Source organism: Pseudoliparis swirei, chromosome 7 (assembly GCF_029220125.1).
Source record: "Pseudoliparis swirei isolate HS2019 ecotype Mariana Trench chromosome 7, NWPU_hadal_v1, whole genome shotgun sequence".
Classification (NCBI taxonomy): Eukaryota; Metazoa; Chordata; class Actinopteri; order Perciformes; family Liparidae; genus Pseudoliparis; species Pseudoliparis swirei.
Genome location: NC_079394.1, coordinates 15,828,770 through 15,851,011, shown reverse-complemented (window position 1 = coordinate 15,851,011; position 22,242 = coordinate 15,828,770). Strand labels below are relative to the sequence as shown.

Genomic DNA, 22,242 nt, shown 5'->3' with positions numbered 1-22,242 from the left:
GTCCTCTAGTCACACGTCCTCTAGTCACACGTCCTCTAGTCACACGTCTTCTAGTCTCCACACGTCCTCTAGTCACACGTCTTCTAGTCACACGTCCTCTAGTCTCCACACGTCTTCTAGTCACACGTCCTCTAGTCTCCACACGTCCTCTAGTCACACGTCCTCTAGTCACACGTCCTCTAGTCTCCACACATCCTCTAGTCACACGTCTTCTAGTCACACGTCCTCTAGTCTCCACACGTCTTCTAGTCACACGTCCTCTAGTCTCCACACGTCTTCTAGTCACACGTCCTCTAGTCACACGTCCTCTAGTCACACGTCCTCTAGTCACACGTCCTCTAGTCTCCACACATCCTCTAGTCACACGTCCTCTAGTCTCCACACGTCCTCTAGTCTCCACACGTCCTCTAGTCACACGTCCTCTAGTCACACGTCCTCTAGTCTCCACATGTCCTCTAGTCACACGTCCTCTAGTCACGCGTCCTCTAGTCACACGTCTTCTAGTCTCCACACGTCCTCTAGTCTCCACACATCCTCTAGTCACACGTCCTCTAGTCACACGTCCTCTAGTCACACGTCCTCTAGTCACGCGTCCTCTAGTCTCCACATGTCCTCTAGTCACACGTCCTCTAGTCACATGTCCTCTAGTCACACGTCCTCTAGTCACACGTCCTCTAGTCACACGTCCTCTAGTCACACGTCTTCTAGTCTCCACACGTCCTCTAGTCACACGTCCTCTAGTCTCCACACGTCTTCTAGTCACACGTCCTCTAGTCTCCACACGTCCTCTAGTCACACGTCCTCTAGTCTCCACACATCCTCTAGTCACGTCTTCTAGTCACACGTCCTCTAGTCTCCACACGTCTTCTAGTCACACGTCCTCTAGTCTCCACACGTCTTCTAGTCACACGTCCTCTAGTCACACGTCCTCTAGTCACACGTCCTCTAGTCACACGTCCTCTAGTCACACGTCCTCTAGTCTCCACACATCCTCTAGTCACACGTCCTCTAGTCTCCACACGTCCTCTAGTCTCCACACGTCCTCTAGTCACACGTCCTCTAGTCACACGTCCTCTAGTCACACGTCCTCTAGTCTCCACATGTCCTCTAGTCACGCGTCCTCTAGTCACACGCCTTCTAGTCTCCACACGTCCTCTAGTCTCCACACATCCTCTAGTCACACGTCCTCTAGTCACGCGTCCTCTAGTCTCCACACGTCCTCTAGTCACACGTCCTCTAGTCACACGTCCTCTAGTCTCCACACGTCCTCTAGTCACACGTCCTCTAGTCACACGTCTTCTAGTCACACGTCCTCTAGTCACACATCCTCTAGTCTCCACACGTCCTCTAGTCACACGTCCTCTAGCCACACGTCCTCTAGTCACACGTCCTCTAGTCACACGTCCTCTAGTCACACGTCCTCTAGTCTCCACACGTCCTCTAGTCACACGTCCTCTAGTCTCCACACGTCCTCTAGTCACGTCTTCTAGTCTCCACACGTCCTCTAGTCACACGTCCTCTAGTCACACGTCCTCTAGTCTCCACACGTCCTCTAGTCACACGTCCTCTAGTCACACGTCCTCTAGTCTCCACACGTCCTCTAGTCACACGTCCTCTAGTCTCCACACATCCTCTAGTCTCCACACGTCCTCTAGTCTCCACACGTCCTCTAGTCACACGTCCTCTAGTCACACGTCCTCTAGTCACACGTCCTCTAGTCACACGTCCTCTAGTCTCCACACGTCCTCTAGTCACACGTCCTCTAGTCACATGTCCTCTAGTCTCCACACGTCCTCTAGTCACGCGTCCTCTAGTCACGCGTCCTCTAGTCACACGTCTTCTAGTCACACGTCCTCTAGTCACACGTCCTCTAGTCTCCACACGTCCTCTAGTCACACGTCCTCTAGTCACACGTCCTCTAGTCTCCACACATCCTCTAGTCTCCACACATCCTCTAGTCTCCACACGTCCTCTAGTCACACGTCCTCTAGTCACACGTCCTCTAGTCTCCACACGTCCTCTAGTCACACGTCCTCTAGTCACACGTCCTCTAGTCTCCACACGTCCTCTAGTCACACGTCTTCTAGTCACACGTCCTCTAGACACACGTCTAGTCACACGTCCTCTAGTCTCCACACATCCTCTAGTCACACGTCTTCTAGTCACACGTCCTCTAGTCACACGTCCTCTAGACACACGTCCTCTAGTCACACGTCCTCTAGTCTCCACACGTCCTCTAGTCACACGTCTTCTAGTCACACGTCCTCTAGACACACGTCCTCTAGTCACACGTCCTCTAGTCTCCACATGTCCTCTAGTCACACGTCCTCTAGTCACGCGTCCTCTAGTCACACGTCTTCTAGTCTCCACACGTCCTCTAGTCTCCACACATCCTCTAGTCACACGTCCTCTAGTCACACGTCCTCTAGTCACGCGTCCTCTAGTCTCCACACGTCCTCTAGTCACACGTCCTCTAGTCACACGTCCTCTAGTCACACGTCCTCTAGTCTCCACACATCCTCTAGTCACACGTCCTCTAGTCTCCACACGTCCTCTAGTCACACGTCCTCTAGTCACACGTCTTCTAGTCTCCACACGTCCTCTAGTGACACGTCCTCTAGTCACACATCCTCTAGTCTCCACACGTCCTCTAGTCACACGTCCTCTAGTCTCCACACGTCCTCTAGTCACACGTCTTCTAGTCACACGTCCTCTAGTCTCCACACGTCCTCTAGTCACACGTCCTCTAGTCACACGTCCTCTAGTCACACGTCCTCTAGTCACACGTCCTCTAGTCACACGTCCTCTAGTCACACGTCCTCTAGTCTCCACACATCCTCTAGTCACACGTCCTCTAGTCACACGTCCTCTAGTCTCCACATGTCCTCTAGTCACACGTCCTCTAGTCACACGTCCTCTAGTCACACGTCTTCTAGTCTCCACACGTCCTCTAGTCTCCACACGTCCTCTAGTCACACGTCCTCTAGTCACACGTCCTCTAGTCACGCGTCCTCTAGTCACACGTCCTCTAGTCTCCACACATCCTCTAGTCACACGTCCTCTAGTCTCCACACGTCCTCTAGTCACACGTCCTCTAGTCACACGTCCTCTAGTCTCCACACGTCCTTTAGTCACACGTCTTCTAGTCTCCACACGTCCTCTATTCACACGTCTTCTAGTCTCCACACGTCCTCTAGTCACACGTCCTCTAGTCACACGTCCTCTAGTCTCCACACGTCCTCTAGTCACACGTCTTCTAGTCTCCACACGTCCTCTAGTCACACGTCCTCTAGTCACACGTCCTCTAGTCTCCACACGTCCTCTAGTCACACGTCCTCTAGTCTCCACACGTCCTCTAGTCACACGTCCTCTAGTCACACGTCCTCTAGTCACGCGTCCTCTAGTCACACGTCTTCTAGTCACACGTCCTCTAGTCACACGTCCTCTAGTCTCCACACATCCTCTAGTCTCCACACGTCCTCTAGTCACACGTCCTCTAGTCACACGTCCTCTAGTCTCCACACGTCCTCTAGTCACGTCTTCTAGTCTCCACACGTCCTCTAGTCACACATCCTCTAGTCACACGTCCTCTAGTCTCCACACGTCCTCTAGTCACACATCCTCTAGTCACACGTCCTCTAGTCTCCACACGTCCTCTAGTCACACGTCCTCTAGTCACACATCCTCTAGTCACACGTCCTCTAGTCTCCACACATCCTCTAGTCTCCACACGTCCTCTAGTCACACGTCCTCTAGTCACACGTCCTCTAGTCTCCACACGTCCTCTAGTCACGCGTCCTCTAGTCACGCGTCCTCTAGTCACACGTCTTCTAGTCACACGTCTTCTAGTCACACGTCCTCTAGTCACACGTCCTCTAGTCTCCACACGTCCTCTAGTCACACGTCCTCTAGTCACACGTCCTCTAGTCTCCACACATCCTCTAGTCTCCACACATCCTCTAGTCTCCACACGTCCTCTAGTCACACGTCCTCTAGTCTCCACACATCCTCTAGTCACACGTCCTCTAGTCTCCACACGTCCTCTAGTCTCCACACGTCCTCTAGTCACACGTCCTCTAGTCACACGTCCTCTAGTCTCCACACGTCCTCTAGTCACACGTCTTCTAGTCACACGTCCTCTAGACACACGTCCTCTAGTCACACGTCCTCTAGTCACACATCCTCTAGTCTCCACACATCCTCTAGTCACACGTCTTCTAGTCACACGTCCTCTAGTCACACGTCCTCTAGACACACGTCCTCTAGTCACACGTCCTCTAGTCTCCACACGTCCTCTAGTCACACGTCTTCTAGTCACACGTCCTCTAGACACACGTCCTCTAGTCACACGTCCTCTAGACACACGTCCTCTAGTCACACGTCTTCTAGTCACACGTCCTCTAGACACATGTCCTCTAGTCACACGTCCTCTAGTCTCCACACGTCCTCTAGTCACACGTCCTCTAGTCACACGTCCTCTAGTCACACGTCCTCTAGTCACACGTCCTCTAGTCACACGTCCTCTAGTCTCCACATGTCCTCTAGTCACACGTCCTCTAGTCACGCGTCCTCTAGTCACACGTCTTCTAGTCTCCACACGTCCTCTAGTCTCCACACGTCCTCTAGTCACACGTCCTCTAGTCACACGTCCTCTAGTCACGCGTCCTCTAGTCACACGTCCTCTAGTCACGCGTCCTCTGGTCACGCGTCCTCTAGTCACACGTCCTCTATTCACACGTCCTCTAGTCTCCACATGTCCTCTAGTCACACGTCCTCTAGTCACGCGTCCTCTAGTCACACGTCCTCTAGTCACGCGTCCTCTAGTCACGCGTCCTCTAGTCACACGTCCTCTATTCACACGTCCTCTAGTCTCCACATGTCCTCTAGTCACGCGTCCTCTAGTCACACGTCCTCTAGTCACGCGTCCTCTAGTCACGCGTCCTCTAGTCACACGTCCTCTAGTCACACGTCCTCTAGTCTCCACATGTCCTCTAGTCACACGTCCTCTAGTCACGCGTCCTCTAGTCACACGTCTTCTAGTCTCCACACGTCCTCTAGTCTCCACACGTCCTCTAGTCACACGTCCTCTAGTCACACGTCCTCTAGTCACACGTCCTCTAGTCACACGTCCTCTAGTCACGCGTCCTCTAGTCACGCGTCCTCTAGTCTCCACACGTCCTCTGAGCTCTCTGTCGTTGGGCGAAACGTTCAGGTACATGTGGGCCTCAACGGCTCTGATTCACTCATTTATTGTTATTAAACTGCAGTCGTGGGACATTTGCGACACAAGAAAAACTTGAAGAACGAAGACGCTTGTGCATTCCTGCAGGTCTTGCAGTTTTTTAATTTATTTTTGGCATCTCTTTCAACGCAAAGAATTCTCCGGGCAGAGAATGGAGCCGACATCTCAACCACAACAATCAGGAAAACATTGATAGAGGCCTCTGGGAAGGCGTGGCTCTTCTTATTTCCTCTTGTTTCGTCCACTCTAGGAAGGTTCTGCCTTGTTCACACCAAAAGCGATGCGATTTTTCGCGTCGCCCAAAATGTGTGCGTTTACTCGCTCGACCATTTGCCGTGTTCTCACCATGAGCGTCGCAACGCTCCGCGAGGGGCGGGGCTTATCTCCGTGTCTCGTCTCCGTAAAGACCGTTATCATTTCCTTCATCCACCAGAATAACTAACCACTAGTTCTGCTTAATATTTGTTGTGGACATCCCACACACTAACGCCCTCGTGTTTGTTTTCATGACATCACCCGTAGACTCACTCAGCTCGGTCACTTTCACCGATGAAGTTACTGTTACGCCTGAAAGACTTCCGCTTCCAGCGCTATGAGAGCGGAACTCAAGAGCTGATTGACCCGAGTTGCGAGATTACCGCCTCAAAATTGAAATATTTCAACGCTGTAAACGCGTCGCCCACATTGCAACGCCCCAAACGCGCCGCCCGGGAAAATATCGCGTCTATCGCAGCCACACGCGTCTGTCCGTTGACTTTTCATGGGATTCTGTCGCGCGGGAAAAAAAATCCGCTTTTGGTGTGAACGCTCCTTGAGAAGGTCGTCCCCATCGCAGTGGAATCGATACTTTTTGGTTTTATTTAGTCACACATTTAAATCTAAACTCAAACACAGGAGTCCACTTTGTTTAAACCTGGTATTCGTGCGTAGTGTCAAATAAAGTATTTTTCTGACTAGTTGAAGTCAGGAAGTAAAATCCGTAAAGACGTTGTCACATTCACCTTCTGCTGCAGAACATGTGCTTTTAGAAACGGGGTTCCTCAGTTTCAAGCTTTTTCTATTTGTTTGAGAGGGGAAACTGTACATTGATGAACACTTTAAATGTAAATGTAAATGCATCCAGTTACAGCCACAAGGCTGATTTCCATTGTCTGAGTGTCCTGGAGGAAAAGGTCATGCCAAAGTGCAGCAGTAATAAACTACAATCAATTATAGTCTATAGCTGATAATACATAACAGTTCGGTAATAAAAAGTTAACAATTGATAAAAAAGAATCGCATATATATATATATTCTTATTTATTTAAATATATATACATATATATTTTTTTATATATATAAATAAAAGACGAGAATATCACATATCCGTGACTAATACTAATACTGCTAACCCAGGTTAAACTGTCTATTTGCACAAATAGAGGGCCGCAGACAGGTCTCTGTTTGACGTACCGGTCTGGACTACTTGTTCCTGGTCTGGACTACTTGTTCCTGGTCTGGACTACTTGTTCCTAGGCTGGACTACTTGTTCCTGGTCTGGACTACTTGTTCCTGGTCTCGACTACTTGTTCCTAGTCTGGACTACTTGTTCCTGGTCTGGACTACTTGTTCCTGGTCTGGACTACTTGTTCCTGGTCTGGACTACTTGTTCCTGGTCTGGACTACTTGTTCCAAAAGAACAGAATCGGGGTTGTCGCCAACATCTTGAGGCTAAATGTCGGTGGTTTCCGTTATTAAAAGCTGATGACGACGTTCGGTCCTCTCTCCTGACAGCCGTTGAGAAACGCTTCAACCACATTCTCTACGCTTCCTCTCATCAACCATCAGCTGATCACACACCAGCACGTCAGCCCTGTACCTCCAACAGATTTATAATTTCACGGAAATATAGAGCTGGAGCCAGACAGTGAATCGTGTATTTCTCTTCTCTCGCTTCCATTAAATAAACTCAAATGAAAGTATAGATTAATGTAATGAGGTCATTCCGAGTGTCCGTTCTCCACAGATGGAAGAACTACTGGATCCGAGGGGTTCTGTCCGTGGCCATGATCTCCGGCTTCTGCGTCATCATCTACATGGGACCCTTCGCTCTAATATTGGTGGTAAGCAAACGCTCTGATTTGATTGGTCGTGGGGGAGGGGGTCAAACGTTATTAAAGCACTGGCCTATCTCTGCTCCTTCCTGACGTAGGTCATGACTGTCCAGATCAAGTGTTTCCAGGAGATCATCGGCTACCGAGTGTACCACTCCTACGAGCTGCCCTGGTTCCGGACGCTGAGCTGGTGAGGAGAACGCCTATTACACGCGCCGTCATCTGCAGATGGATTATGAACGCAGACTGGAAACCTTTCACCCAGATTGTGTATCATTACAATGTCTGTGTTGTTTCTAGAGCTGCTGTTCATACGTGACAGATTGTACTTCCATTTTTTTTTTTTTCCTTAATTTTGAATCGTGTATAATATGATAGAAATTTGACATTTTGGGGCTATTTTACTGTACATGAGGCGGTGTACTTTACACAGGAATTACACTCACAGCCGAGAGTTGAGCACCGCCAGCGACGGACAACAAATTATTAACTTCTTTTACCCCGTCTACATTCACAACCTTTTTCACAAAAGAAATTGCCTAAAATACTCCTTGAAACACTGCAGTGTTTCTCTCGTTCAGGTCTTCATTCATGCTGAGCCGTCTTTACGGCGTAACGATATGTGCAGCCATTTTTTATTTGAAACAGGCTTTTTTTTAAATACGGCACTTTTTTGCATCTCTTCACACACACACATGCATACTTGTAATCGACCCCCGTGAGGACCTTGACTAGGAGGTGTCACATGGGGACACCACTTTCTAAACACACACACTTTGATCGCAGTGCTAAGCACAGACTGGAGCGAAGATCACTGTATTGTTGGCATTTCTTCATAACAAACAAACAAACAAATATACACACACACACACACAGGAGGTCAATGTACAGCGAGCATGGAATGTAGATATCCAACACACACATCATTCTGAAATGCACAAAGTACACACAGAGGATTCAAGTACGCATCGAGGTGTTAACTAGAACCGAGTTGTGTTCTTTAGCTCGTCCCAGTAGGGAAACCCCCCCACCACAAAAAGCAACAGTTTTGACCTTTTCACAATAAAGGCCCTGGACAGAAACTCTCTCTCATTCATTTCAGTTGAACGAAGTATCTTGCAGTAGCTTAAAAGAGACGCAACAGTTTAACCCTGCTATTAATTAGTATTCATGTGTTTTTTTATGTGTAATTAAAGCCTTTACCAATTTTCTTCTCCTCAGACCTTCAGAAACAAAAAAAACATTTTGGAACCCTTATTTCTGAGAGGGTGAGGTTTTTTCTAGAAATCATAAAAATCTTAATTCCTTCTGTTTCACTGCCTCAGGTACTTCCTAATTTGCGTCAACTATTTCTTCTACGGGGAAACGGTCGCAGATTACTTTGGGGCTCTGGTGCAGAGGGAGGAGCCTCTGCAGTTCCTGTCTCGCTACCACCGCTTCATCTCCTTCGCCTTGTACCTCGCAGGTGGGTCACACACACACACACACATATACACACACACACACAGATGTACCATAAAGTTATGGCCTTTTTATCAAGACGCTCGCTACACTAATGATTCACATACCGTGTGTGTGGTAAGACGAGTGGAAACTATTAAGAAAGTTTCTTCGAATAACGCACTATTTTGGTATCTTTTATGAATTATGTATATTTTAAACTGCCGCTCAATTGATTTATTGTTTTAAAATGTACAGAAGAAGGGAGGCAGACGAGAATCTGTGTTAAAATGTTCCATTTGGTTCACAACGGGCAGCAGAGACGTTGCATACGTCTCAGTCCATAGTTCAATATATGAAACCATAAAACCTGCTGAAATATTAATGTTGGCAATAGTCAAATAAAAGCAAATAAAAGCCTCGGTAAAGGCTTTAATTACAGATAAAAAAACACATAAATACTCATTACTAGCATAGTCTGAGTTAAACTGTTGCGTCTCCTTTTAAGCTACTGCAAGATACTTCTTTAAACTGAAATAAATAGAGAGAATTTGAGAGTTTCTGTCCAGGGCTTTTATTGTGAAAAGGCTAAAAAAAAAGAAATAGCTTTTTGTGAAAACCTGGAAAGTGATTATTTTAACTCTCCAATATCAATCAATAAGACTCACCGTGACTCAAAAACGCAACAAAAAAAAGAACCTTTCCCTACTTTTATTTTTGTTTAATTTTAAACTAAAAGTTAAATGGTTTCGGATATAAAGTTTTTTAATTGAAATATCGACTTCATCAGGACGAGTTCGGGTGTGGTTTATGTCAACAGTGACACATTTAAAATATTTTATTCACTGGGAAAATTCTGAAGGGAAAAAAAAACACAAAGTAGAAATGTCTCATGTGATAATAATAATAATGATTAATGTAAAGTGAGGAACGGCTCTTCTGGTTCTTCGCTCTGCGGTTCCCTCCCGATGATGAATGGAGGTTCTGTTGCAGCCTGAACACAGAACGTCAGTGTCCGGCCCCGAGGACGTTCTGATGCAATCTGTAGAAAATAAAATAACAAAATAAAAGTGTGTGCGCCCCCCCCCCCCCCCTTACACACAGTGTTTTCGGTACATTTTATGGACGTGACTTGTGTTATGTATGTTGATGTTCCATATACTTTGTTTCACTGACGGCATGTTGTCTCTTTCACAGGTTTCTGCATGTTTGTGCTGAGTTTAGTGAAGAAACATTACCGCCTGCAGTTTTATATGGTGTGTATCAGCCAAGTAATCCCCTCCCCCCCTCCTCCTCCTCCTCCTGCTTCTTACTTCCTGAAACATCCATCTGAAAAGTGTTTTTGTTTTTTAAATAATCTTTTATTTGTTTTTTTGTTGCTCACTTGAATACAACCAATACGCTGAATATGATCCTGGATATTTATTTATTTATTTAATCCGGAGAAACGTTCGACTCAGTCTTTTCAACGCCAAATAAAATATTATTAATAATTTGTTTGCACTCTTAGTTGCCACATTTCATTTAATCCTAAACTAACTTAATCAGAAACGAATGTCATATTATAGTGTTGTTATTATTTTGGATATCTTGACTCGTTTGACTTGCTTGTATGCTTGTGACACTTTTTATAAATGTCCTTGCTATTTATGTATTATATCGTAAAACCCAAGAGAACAAAATACTGACACCACTAAGGTACATTTTAATTTGATCATTAAATCTGGTTAATTGTAGTTTTTGGAGGGACACTGTAATAAATAACTATTTGATGGACATGTTTTTGCTGCAATATAAAAATAGATATTAGAGATGAAATATGACCTTTTCTTAACACTAACTCTAAGCATTTTATAATAAATCATTGAACTACTAATGCCAATAATTTATCTATTTATATATATATTTTTTTTCTAAATAAATATATATTTATATTTATTTATATATAATTATATATATTTATATCATATATTTATATAATAGATATGTATGTTTGTATATAATATATTTATATAATAGATATATATGTATATGTGTATATGTATGTATATATATATATATATTAGGGCTGTCAGCGTTAACGTGTTAATCTATGCGATTAATTTGGCCGCGATTAACGCACTAAAATATTTTAACGCAATTAACGCAACTTTGTTTACTTCCGGTGTGCGTTGAAGTTGTTGCACTCCTGAGTGTCAAGCCGCGGCAGTCCGCCTCCTTCCTCCCGTCTGCTCCTCGATATTCACAGAGAAGCAGAGGGCGACGTGTCGGTGACGCGGGGCGGAAGGTGCTGGCGACTTTTTTGTTGTTGCTCCGCTCCGATGCGCGCGCAGACATGCCGGCATGGAGCGCTGCGGCGAGACGGAGAGCCGAGAAGAATTAACGACACGTAGAGACAGAATGACATGCTGCTGTAGAGACGACCAACAACAGACGTTTAGTTTAATACAAGAACAAAGACGTCTTTAAGGAAAGAACCGTACATTACTTCTGATGTAATCTGGCGCGATAGAGAACATGACAGGGGGGCGGGGCCTCACCCTGATAGAATGGTGGGGGAAACACTGGGGTGTGTCACATGCAAAAGCCTTTAAAAGGTGAATTTACATTTTTTTGTAAAATCGAGAAAATGCCCCCAGCCTCCAGAGGGTTAACATTACATATTTGAATGTCAGTCAGTTACCAAGGCCACTGGTTCTGCTGTTGTTCAATGTTAAAGATGACAGGACCAATGGGGTCTCTAATACACCTTTGTTTACTAATCTGATGTTTCACTGAAGAAACAATTTATCATCCACAATATTAAATACCTCACTGGCCCTTTATAGGTAGGAGCCTCTTTGAAAACACAGCTCTGTGGGAAGTTTTGTCTTTAAAAAAGAATACAATTAAACAAGTGTCTGAAATACACGCTGTCTGAAGGGATTACTCGTTCATTTAGAACAGCGGTTCCCAAACTCAAGAATGCCGCGGCCCAATTTGAAATCTGAAAATCTTCTGCGCAAACATTTTTTTTGGGAGCACCGAAGACCCATTTTGACCCAGGAAAACCCTGCTGTGTGCGCGGATGTGTCGGCGCGCATCACGGCAGACAGAGGGATGCGACCCGAGAAGTGTTAACGGGGGGTGCTAAATATATCTCTTGTTCTGCCTGTTTTGTGATATACATGCCTAAAAGGCGCCTAATATTTCTAGACTGAAATAATATCGGCATTATAATTATTATAACTATGAGGATTTTTTTAGTTGCCTATTTTGTGGAGCCCCCTCAGGACTTGGTGCCCTACGCGCAGCGCGTAGTGCACTATGGGAGCGGCGGCGCTGATCACAACTCTGATCAAAACATCAACTAATACTACAAGAGGGCGCCCCATTTGACATTGTTTTGTTTGGCGGTCAGAAAAATAGGTCAGATAAAAGAATAACACGTAATTTAAATCATAAATATGTTTATATTAATTTCAAACTTTTCAAAATTGAAAGTTAAAAACATTTTATTTATTTATTGTAAATGACCTCTCGCGGCCCACCTGCAGTACCTTCGCGGCCCACCAGGTTGGGAATCGCTGATTTAGAAGATTTAGTCTTTAGAAGAAAAAATAACTTTTAATCGCGATTAATGAATTTCAAAATGTGCGATTAATTAGTTAATTTTTTTTAATCGATTGACAGCCCTAATATATATATGTGTATATGTATATATATATATATACAGGACTGTCTCAGAAAATTAGAATATTGTGATAAAGTTCTTTATTTTCTGTAATGCAATTTAAAAAACAAAAATGTCATGCATTCTGGATTCATTACAAATCAACTGAAATATTGCAAGCCTTTTATTCTTTTAATATTGCTGATTATGGCTTACAGCTTAAGAAAACTCTAAAATCCTATCTCATAAAATTTGAATATTTCCTCAGACCAAGTTAAAAAAAAGATTTATAACAGCTGAGTGTTTGTCAAGGCTCAGGAAACCCTTGCAGGTGTTTCGAGTTAATTAGACAATTCAAGTGATTTGTTTAATACCCTACTAGTATACTTTTCATGATATTCTAATATTTAGAGATAGGATATTTGAGTTTTCTTAAGCTGTAAGCCATAATCAGCAATATTAAAAGAATAAAAGGCTTGCAATATTTCAGTTGATTTGTAATGAATCCAGAATGCATGACATTTTTGTTTCTTTAATTGCATTACAGAAAATAAAGAACTTCATCACAATATTCTAATTTTCTGAGACAGTCCTGTATATGCCGGCGCGCGCATCGCTCAGCCGCAATGCGCGCACACTGGTGAGCAAGTTATGTGCACCCCTGTGTATAAATGTATATATCCGTCTTTTGTCATAAATCTTTATGTTCTCACAAAAATATACCGAGAATATCGGTAATATGTGATAAATCATGATTAATCCACAGAAACCTGTGATTAATTTGATTAAAATTTATAATCGTTTCACAGCCCTAATATATATATATGTATGTATATATATATACATATATGTATGTATACAGGACTGTCTCAGAAAATTAGAATATTGTGATAAAGTTCTTTATTTTCTGTAATGCAATTAAAAAAACAAAAATGTCATGCATTCTGGATTCATTACAAATCAACTGAAATATTGCAAGCCTTTTATTCTTTTAATATTGCTGATTATGGCTTACAGCTTAAGAAAACTCTAAAATCCTATCTCATAAAATTTTAATATTTCCTCAGACCAAGTAAAAAAAAAGATTTATAACAGCTGAGTGTTTGTCAAGGCTCAGGAAACCCTTGCAGGTGTTTCGAGTTAATTAGACAATTCAAGTGATTTGTTTAATACCCTACTAGTATACTTTTTCATGATATTCTAATATTTAGAGATAGGATATTTGAGTTTTCTTAAGCTGTAAGCCATAATCAGCAATAAATCAGAATAAAAGGCTTGCAATATTTCAGTTGATTTGTAATGAATCCAGAATGCATGACATTTTTGTTTTTTTAATTGCATTACAGAAAATAAAGAACTTCACAATATTCTAATTTTCTGAGACAGTCCTGTATATGTATGTATATACATATATGTATATATATGTATATATATATATATATGTGTATATGTATATATACATATATTGTTTGTTTTATTTCTTTTAAATAAAACTACAATCTTTTTTTTGCTTTCTCCTTTATCGGCCGATATTGATCATAAACGATTTTGATCATGACATTTTGCAAAATTCTTGTTTTTTTAAATGTTTGATGAATGTGTCAATGTTTTTTTTTTTCCAAATGTTTTTTATTTTAATTTGTTTCCACCACTTGCCGCCTGCTCTTCTCCTGTCCTTCTGTCTCTCTGCCTGTCTGTCTCTCTCTGTCTGTCTGTCTGTCTCTCTGCCTCTCTCTCTCTCTCTCTCTGTCTGTCTCTCTGTCTCTCTGCCTCTCTCTGTCTGCCTCTCTCTCTGTCTCTCTGCCTCTCTCTGTCTGCCTCTCTCTGTCTCTCTGCCTCTCTCTGTCTGTCTGCCTGCCTCTCTCTGTCTCTCTGCCTCTCTCTCTCTCTGTCTGCCTGCCTCTCTCTGTCTCTCTTCCTGTCTGTCTCTCTGCCTCTCTCTGTCTGCCTCTCTCTCTGTCTCTGTCTCTCTCTCTGTCTGTCTGCCTGTCTCTCTCTGTCTCTCTGCCTCTCTCTCTCTCTGTCTGCCTGCCTCTCTCTGTCTCTCTTCCTGTCTGTCTCTCTGCCTCTCTCTGTCTGCCTCTCTCTCTGTCTCTGTCTCTCTCTCTGTCTGTCTGCCTGTCTCTCTCTCTGTCTGTCTGCCTGCCTCTCTCTGTCTCTCTGCCTCTCTCTCTCTCTGTCTGCCTCTCTCTCTGTCTCTGTCTCTCTCTCTGTCTGTCTGCCTGTCTCTCTCTCTGTCTGTCTGCCTGCCTCTCTCTGTCTCTCTGTCTCTCTGTCTCTCTCTCTGTCTGCCTCTCTGCCTCTCTCTCTCTGTCTCTCTGCCTCTCTCTCTCTCTGCCTGCCTGCCTCTCTCTCTCTCTCTCTCTGTCTGCCTGCCTCTCTCTGTCTCTCTCTCTGTCTGCCTCTCTGCCTCTCTCTCTCTGTCTCTCTGCCTCTCTCTCTCTCTGTCTGCCTGCCTCTCTCTCTCTCTCTCTCTCTCTCTGTCTCTCTCTCTGTCTGTCTGCCTGTCTCCTCTCCAGTGACACAGTGTTCTTGCGTTGCAGTTTGCGTGGACTCATGTGACGTTGCTGATCGTGGTGACTCAGTCGCACCTCGTCATCCAGAACCTGTTTGAAGGAATGATCTGGTGAGTGACCTCTGACCTCTGAACTCATGACCTCTGACATGTGAAGTGATGCAACAGGAAGTGACACAAAGCTACAATTAATATAAAAACCCAATGAAGCACATTCTGTTTTCAAGCATCCGCTGTAAGAGAGTTATAATAATATAATAGAATTCTTCTATAATAATAATTTCTCTATTGTCTCCAGGTTCATTGTCCCGATCTCCATCGTCATCTGCAACGACATCATGGCCTACCTGTTCGGCTTCTTCTTCGGGAGGACTCCGCTGATCAAGGTGAGGCAGGCCGGGCCGTCTCATGATTTTTACATTTAGCGTCTTTTGTAGTCGCGATTTTTCATAGTTTAAAATCAACAACATTGTTGCGCAATATTGAAACTCATTTGAAAGCGTCTACATTCCCAGAGCAGCTCTCTCACGCTGCGCAACAACAGCTCTGCAGATGAACTCGTCTTCGGCTTCAAGACTTGACGTTTTATTTATTAATAAACACCGGGTTGCATGTATTTGGTGGTGATGTCATGACGATGTGTTTCTGCCCCCCCCCCGCACACACACACCCCTCCTCCTTCAGCTCTCCCCCAAGAAGACTTGGGAGGGCTTCATCGGAGGTTTCTTTGGCACGTTGATCTTCGGCTTCTTCGTGAGTCCACCAGGGAAAAATGTCACGAGCAATATTCCACGCTTGCATATTAGCATTATTAGAGCGTTAACCCCCCTCTCCTCCCCCCTTCTTACCCCCCAGCTGGCCCACCTGCTGTCTCAGTTCCAGACCTTCGTGTGCCCTGTGGGCTTCAACAGCGACACCAACGGCTTCATGGTGGAGTGCGAGCCGTCGGAGATCTTCGTTATGACGGAGTACACGCTGCCCGCCGCGCTGCAGAACATTCTGGCATGGGTAGGACAGAAAGTACCAGGACCATGTGGACAAATAAGAGATGTTCTGAAATGTATATTAAAATATGTTTAGATAGATTTTATTTAAAAATATATATTTCAATAGAATTAATTGATTAATAATTAATGAAACAAATGTTTCAACAAATATAAAAGAAAAAATATATATATATAATTAAAAAAGAAATATATATAAATATAATTTTTTCAAAATATAATTTTTTTTATTGAACGCATATAAAAGAAAAAAAATCTCTAGACTCGTGTGTGTATATAATTAAAAAAGAAATATATACAAACATACATTTTTCAAAATGTATATATAAATATACATTTTTTATACGCATATAAAAATAAATATACATTTTTCAAAATATATATATAAATATAAATAGTTTTTAACACATAAAAGAGAATAAAAATATATATATTTAAAAAATAAATATAAATAAATATTCTTTTTTCTATATCTATATTTTTACATGTATATAAATACTTTAAAAAATAAACACATAATTTTAAAAAGAAATATATATAAATATACATTTTTCTAAATACATATTTTAGATTTTTTTTTTTTACTCTCATAAAAGAAAAGACGACAATATATATGAATATACATTTTTATAAATATATATTTTGTAACATATATAAATACATCTTTTCCTTCTTTTAAACTCCATCGTATCTGGAAAGAGAGGAGATAGAGGGAGCCTCTTTCTGTTCATTAACCAGTCTGCTGCTGTCTGTCCCCTGCAGAAGACCGTGAAGATGTACCCGTTCCAGATCCACAGCGTCTTCCTCTCGTCCTTCGGCTCGCTCATCGGGCCGTTCGGCGGCTTCTTCGCCAGCGGCTTCAAGCGAGCCTTCAAAATAAAAGTAAGGAACCAGCCCCCCTGTTTTTAAAATGTCCTCGGCGTGTGGTGGAGTTGAGTGTAGTGACCCCCCCACCCTCACGTCTCCTCTCCAGGACTTTGCCAACACCATCCCGGGTCACGGCGGCATCATGGATCGATTCGACTGCCAGTACCTGATGGCCACCTTCACCCACGTCTACATCGCCAGCTTCATCAGGTGAGAGGAGGAGGGAAATAAATAAATATATATATATATATATATATATATATTAAAAATAATAGATATTTCTTTATATATTTAATGAAAAAAATTATATATGTAAATATATATTTTTAACATATATTAATAAATTTACTTTTTTTCAAACGCATGTAAAAGATGTGTTTTTTATATATAATTTATTTCTTTATAGACCTCTCTTAACGAATAATTTGCAGTATATTTCACTTTATAAAAAGAAATATATATATACAGGACTGTCTCAGAAAATTAGAATATTGTGATAAAGTTCTTTATTTTCTGTAATGCAATTAAAAAAGTATTAAATATTAAAAGAATAAAAGGCTTGCAATATTTCAGTTGATTTGTAATGAATCCAGAATGCATGACATTTTTGTTTTTTTAATTGCATTACAGAAAATAAAGAACTTTATCACAATATTCTAATTTTCTGAGACAGTCCTGTATATATAATAAAAAATGGTGTAAATGTTTGCAAAATATATAAGAATATATATATATATATTAAAAATAATAGGTATTCATTTATATATACAAATTATTATTATATATATTTTATTTATACAAATAATTAGAGTTATATATATATATATAAATATCCATTTTTCTAAAAATAAATAAATGTAATTTTTTATAAACGCATATAAAAGATGTGGGTTTTTTATATATAATTTATTTCTTTGTAGATTATTATTATTTTGTGCACGTGAGGTACAAGACCTTTTCTCACTTTTAAGAAATAAATCATAATATATTCCACTTTTATAATTTAAAAAAATATATGCAGTATATATTTCAAAAATGGAAGTGTGTATGTATGCATATATATATATATAAAAAGATACAATTTATAAAAATATGTATATATAATTTGAAAAAATAAATATATTATAAATTAATAATAAAATAAAATGTTTTTCTGTATTGTAATGTATTTGTTGGGATCTTTGTTGGTCTCCCTCTTGTCTGGGGGTCTCACTCTTGTCTGGGGGTCTCACTCTGGTCTGGGGGTCTCACTCTTGTCGCCTCCAGGGGGCCGAACCCCAGCAAAGTGCTGCAGCAGCTGCTGCTGCTGCATCCCGCCCAGCAGCTCGGCATCTTCCACACGCTGCACTCCCACCTGAGGGAGCGCGGCATGCTTCCCCCTGCTGGCGCCCAATGAAGAGCACGCCCACTGGAGAGAGAGCGTGTCTGTGTGAGACTGGTGTCAGCATGTACACACACACACACACACACACACACACACACACACACACACACTCTTAAAGTATCTCAGAGCGACGGCTCTACATTCGACTTTTCCAACCAGCTCATGACTCTGAATCGGAGGAGACTCTTTCGTGACTATGTGGTCGGAAAAGAAAAACCCAGACGCAGACGACGGCAACAACAACAACAACAACAACAACATCACCGTGGCTCCGGTTGCTGTGCACTCGGCACGTGGACTCCAGCACGCTTTCGAATGGGACCGAAGAGGAAAACGTACCCTCTGACTCTGGAGCACGCGTTCCCTTTTTGTCCGTGGACGGCGGACATTTGCACTGACTTCAGCCGGACAGGCGGTTTCTTTTTAAAGAAGCTTTTACCGGCGTGAAACTGGAGCCCCGAAGTGTTTCGCAACAGAACTAGAGACTGTGTGTGTGTGGGGGCGGAGCAATGATGCAGCAAGGTCGTCCCGATCCCATTTTCTACACCCTGCTCCTATTTAACGGTCCTCGCCGCGTAAAGGACTCGCGTAGCATGTACGCGAGTCCTATCGGCCATCTTTTTTTCTCCTCTTCCGCGGCGGGAAGCTTTTTAGCTTTTTAAGAAACGACTCGCACAAGTAACGCCGGTGGACCGAAGGCATGCGAACGCATCAGCACTCGAGTTAAACACCCTGTACATAAATATACTGACCACATATTTAGCCGAGCAAATACCTAATAATATAACTACCTGTGTGAGCTTCTGGGGGGGAGGGCGGGGCTTATGAAAAATGATATGCAAGAGTAGAGCCGTAACTCCTTTTGTAGTTTTGCCTTTTAGCATGAACACTTTAGATTTCTATGAGGTTATGGACGTAGATGTTGCTGCTGGTTTTAGAGGGTGTTGCTGGGTAGACTTTAAGAATTAAAAGGAATACTTTTGACGTTTTGGGGAAAATCTGAGGTGAAAAGCGTAAAGAAGACTTTTTTAAAACCATTTTCAAAATTTCTCACCTGGGACCTCTGTTCCTTTTTTGTCTTTTTGTTGCTACGCTTGAGATTGAAAAGTCCCAAAAAAATGACATAACGAGTCAGACGAGGAGAGGGGGGGGGGGGGAATATTCAGGGCGGAAACTGAAAATGTCCAAGATTAAAATTGTTAATTATTGAGGGAATATTATCAGAGATTAAAGTTAGTAAATTTACCCAAAACCTCCAAAAAGTAAGTTTATTATTTTTATTAAAAATTAAAAAATTGTCTATATTCTGAAATCATGAATAACATGTATTAAATTAATATTTCTTTATTTTTTTTCTCTAAATATAACGCCCCACCCCGACCTGTTGATACCTTCATAGTTTGACCTTTAATGACACTAATGAGCCGCCACTCAGTTGAAGTATCTGTAAAATGAGTTTGGGCGCTTTGAATCTTTAATCTTTACCATAAATGTGCTCGTGACTCGTAAATCCGTCCGCACTCTTAGTTTACATGTTCTGATGAAGGAGTTCAAGAGCTTCATGTACAAACACGTTACCCCAAATGGTGAACTGGCCCTTTAAGAGATGAAGAGGCTGAGCTTCCTTCGCCAATTTAACCAATGATTGATGATGCACTGCAGTGGATGCAATGTTTGTGAAACTGTTTTAAAAAAAGGAAAATCTTGCTATTTTAAAGACTTCTTGTGCATTACGTCACTGTTAAATTATTATCTTTTGAATGTAGTTTGCTGTAAAACTTTTCAACGTTTGTTTTCTATAGATATATATATTACATATAAATTAATATATATATATATATAAATATATATTACTACCAAAGCACTGTCTGATTTAAATCTGATTTCCTTGTTATTGCAACGAGGGGGGGGGGGGGGGCTTCAGTCATTAGGATGAAGACGACGTTCTAATTTATTTGTCTGGTTTGTTCTCGTCATGTTTTCATCATTTATTTGAGGGTGTTTGTTTATTTTATTTTTTAATTTGCTGTGTGGATTTCTGGGACCAGCTCTAATGTACTGTATGGATCTATCACACACACACAGTCGTTATGTAGTCTTAAGTGTGCCTCTGGAATAATGTGTTTTAAAAGGTTTACATTTAAATGATGAAAAAACATTTTAACCATGGAAACTATTAAGAATTAGAACTTAATCATCTAAACTATTTAACTTGTTAATTTTCTTTTCTTATATTCTTACATTTAATTTTCAATAATCTTTAATCTTTCCACTCAAGAGTTTTTGATAGAAACTTTTTTTCTAAAAAAGACAATATTCACAGTTATAGATATTTTTCATATTTATCATTGGTTATTATTATTATATTTACAATTAAGAAGTGTATTATTCCATTGGCCTACTCCAGATTTTTCAGAAATAGATCAAAATTGTTGTTGCGGACTAATTTATATTTTTATTCAAAAAAATAATGTTTTATTTTCCCAAATGTCAGATTGTTTGTTCGCTCGTCTTTTTAATTTATCATATTGTGAATATTTGATTTGAGCAGAAATGTTTTCCACTGAAAATCGATTATCTTTGAAGTGAATAAGACAGTGAGGAGGTATGTTGTTATTAAAGGATCATGTGTGGACCACATACTGAGATCTTCTCGGGGCTGTTTGTGACGCCGTTTACTGGACGAGGTGAATAAAGTTTTTTTTCTTCTTTAAATAAATATTTGGGGCGTGACTTTTCTTCTGATTTATAAGATTAATTTGACGCTAAATGTCTCGTAACTCGGAAAATATGGAGTAAACTAGAACGGGCACTCGGTAGAGCGAAGGCATATCACATATCTTGTGATATGCCTTCGCATATCACAAGATTGGGCATTGAATTATGAACATGTTGGCATGAGTTGCATGCCAATTGGATATAAATTGACCGGTAAAAATAAGATTTTGATAATAACCAGTCATCCCACCAAATTCCATGCGATTCGGTTTAATACTTTTTGACATGCGAATAACACACACGCATACAAATACACGGCGATCAAAACATTACCTTCCGCATTTTCAATGCCAAGGTAATAATACGTAATACGAACGTGTTGTACTGGTGACGGATAACAGTGTTTATTTTTATTTCCAATACAAATCATTAAATAATAAAAAAAGTGACCAACAAGATTTAAAAATATTAATAATGCCATAATTGTGTGGAACCTTCACCATCGGACGGGTTTCCATTAAAGTGTCTCGGATTGGAGTCGGCATCGAACCCGCGACCATCATGGCGTCGTTATAGTGACACCTTCTGGAGAAAAGGACTTTACAAACCTCTAGAGAGGAATATATAAAACAAAATGATTAATCCTGAACTTAAATATCAAATAACCACGTTTACTTTTTTAAAGACTGAAGTCATCATCACTGAAACTAAAATCTTAAAAGATACCGTGAGGAATAGAAACAAAAAAACATTGTGACGTAACTGTAAAGGGTTACGTCAGGTTTTCCGTGACTATGCCCAGAAAACTACGGAGGCCCTGAAGGGGCTAAAAGGATTCTCCAATTCTGATCTGAATTGTTTCCTCCTCCTGACTTCAAGTCTTCTGCCAGATTAATCTTTCTAAATTCTATTTCTCGGGTGATGTGTTGTAATACTTATTCTGGCCACAAGGGGTCGAAACGTACCACTGCTGTTCGAAACGAGACAAAGCATTCCTGTTCTTCTTCCAGGTGAGTTCACATGTGTTGGTGAGTAATGAGAGCCCCTTGTGGCCGGAATGAGAATTACAAAAATAAACGTTCACCTGCAAAAAAAGAGAAAAGCTTAAACCCACAGAAAGATAATCCTTTAACCTTTTAAACCATTTAGATCAGAGCCCAATGATCTGAAGGACGTATATGAGTACAAATATTTTAAACAGTGCAATCTGCAATTTTATGGCCAAACCCGTCTGTCATAATGTTTAAAGTGCAAACGCTCCGGACGTGAAGAAAACCTTCTGGAACACGAAAGTACTTAAATACTTTGTCTCGTGTGTTTTATGTGA

At 41.6% G+C, this 22,242-nt stretch overlaps 1 protein-coding gene across 1 annotated transcript in view; it reads left to right on the top strand.

Moving 5' to 3' along the window:
- cds1 (CDP-diacylglycerol synthase (phosphatidate cytidylyltransferase) 1) overlaps window positions 1–20,930 on the top strand; it is a 35,464-nt gene extending 14,534 nt beyond the window's left edge. The window contains exons 3-13 of the mRNA XM_056419911.1: window positions 7,248–7,344; window positions 7,434–7,525; window positions 8,661–8,800; window positions 9,973–10,031; window positions 14,971–15,053; window positions 15,241–15,328; window positions 15,627–15,695; window positions 15,798–15,950; window positions 16,709–16,828; window positions 16,920–17,023; window positions 18,080–20,930. Of these exons, the coding sequence (XP_056275886.1) occupies window positions 7,248–7,344; window positions 7,434–7,525; window positions 8,661–8,800; window positions 9,973–10,031; window positions 14,971–15,053; window positions 15,241–15,328; window positions 15,627–15,695; window positions 15,798–15,950; window positions 16,709–16,828; window positions 16,920–17,023; window positions 18,080–18,209 (1,135 nt within the window). The 3' untranslated portion in view covers window positions 18,210–20,930. The remainder of the gene's footprint in view (window positions 1–7,247; window positions 7,345–7,433; window positions 7,526–8,660; window positions 8,801–9,972; window positions 10,032–14,970; window positions 15,054–15,240; window positions 15,329–15,626; window positions 15,696–15,797; window positions 15,951–16,708; window positions 16,829–16,919; window positions 17,024–18,079) is intronic.
- Window positions 20,931–22,242: the final 1,312 nt, after the last annotated feature.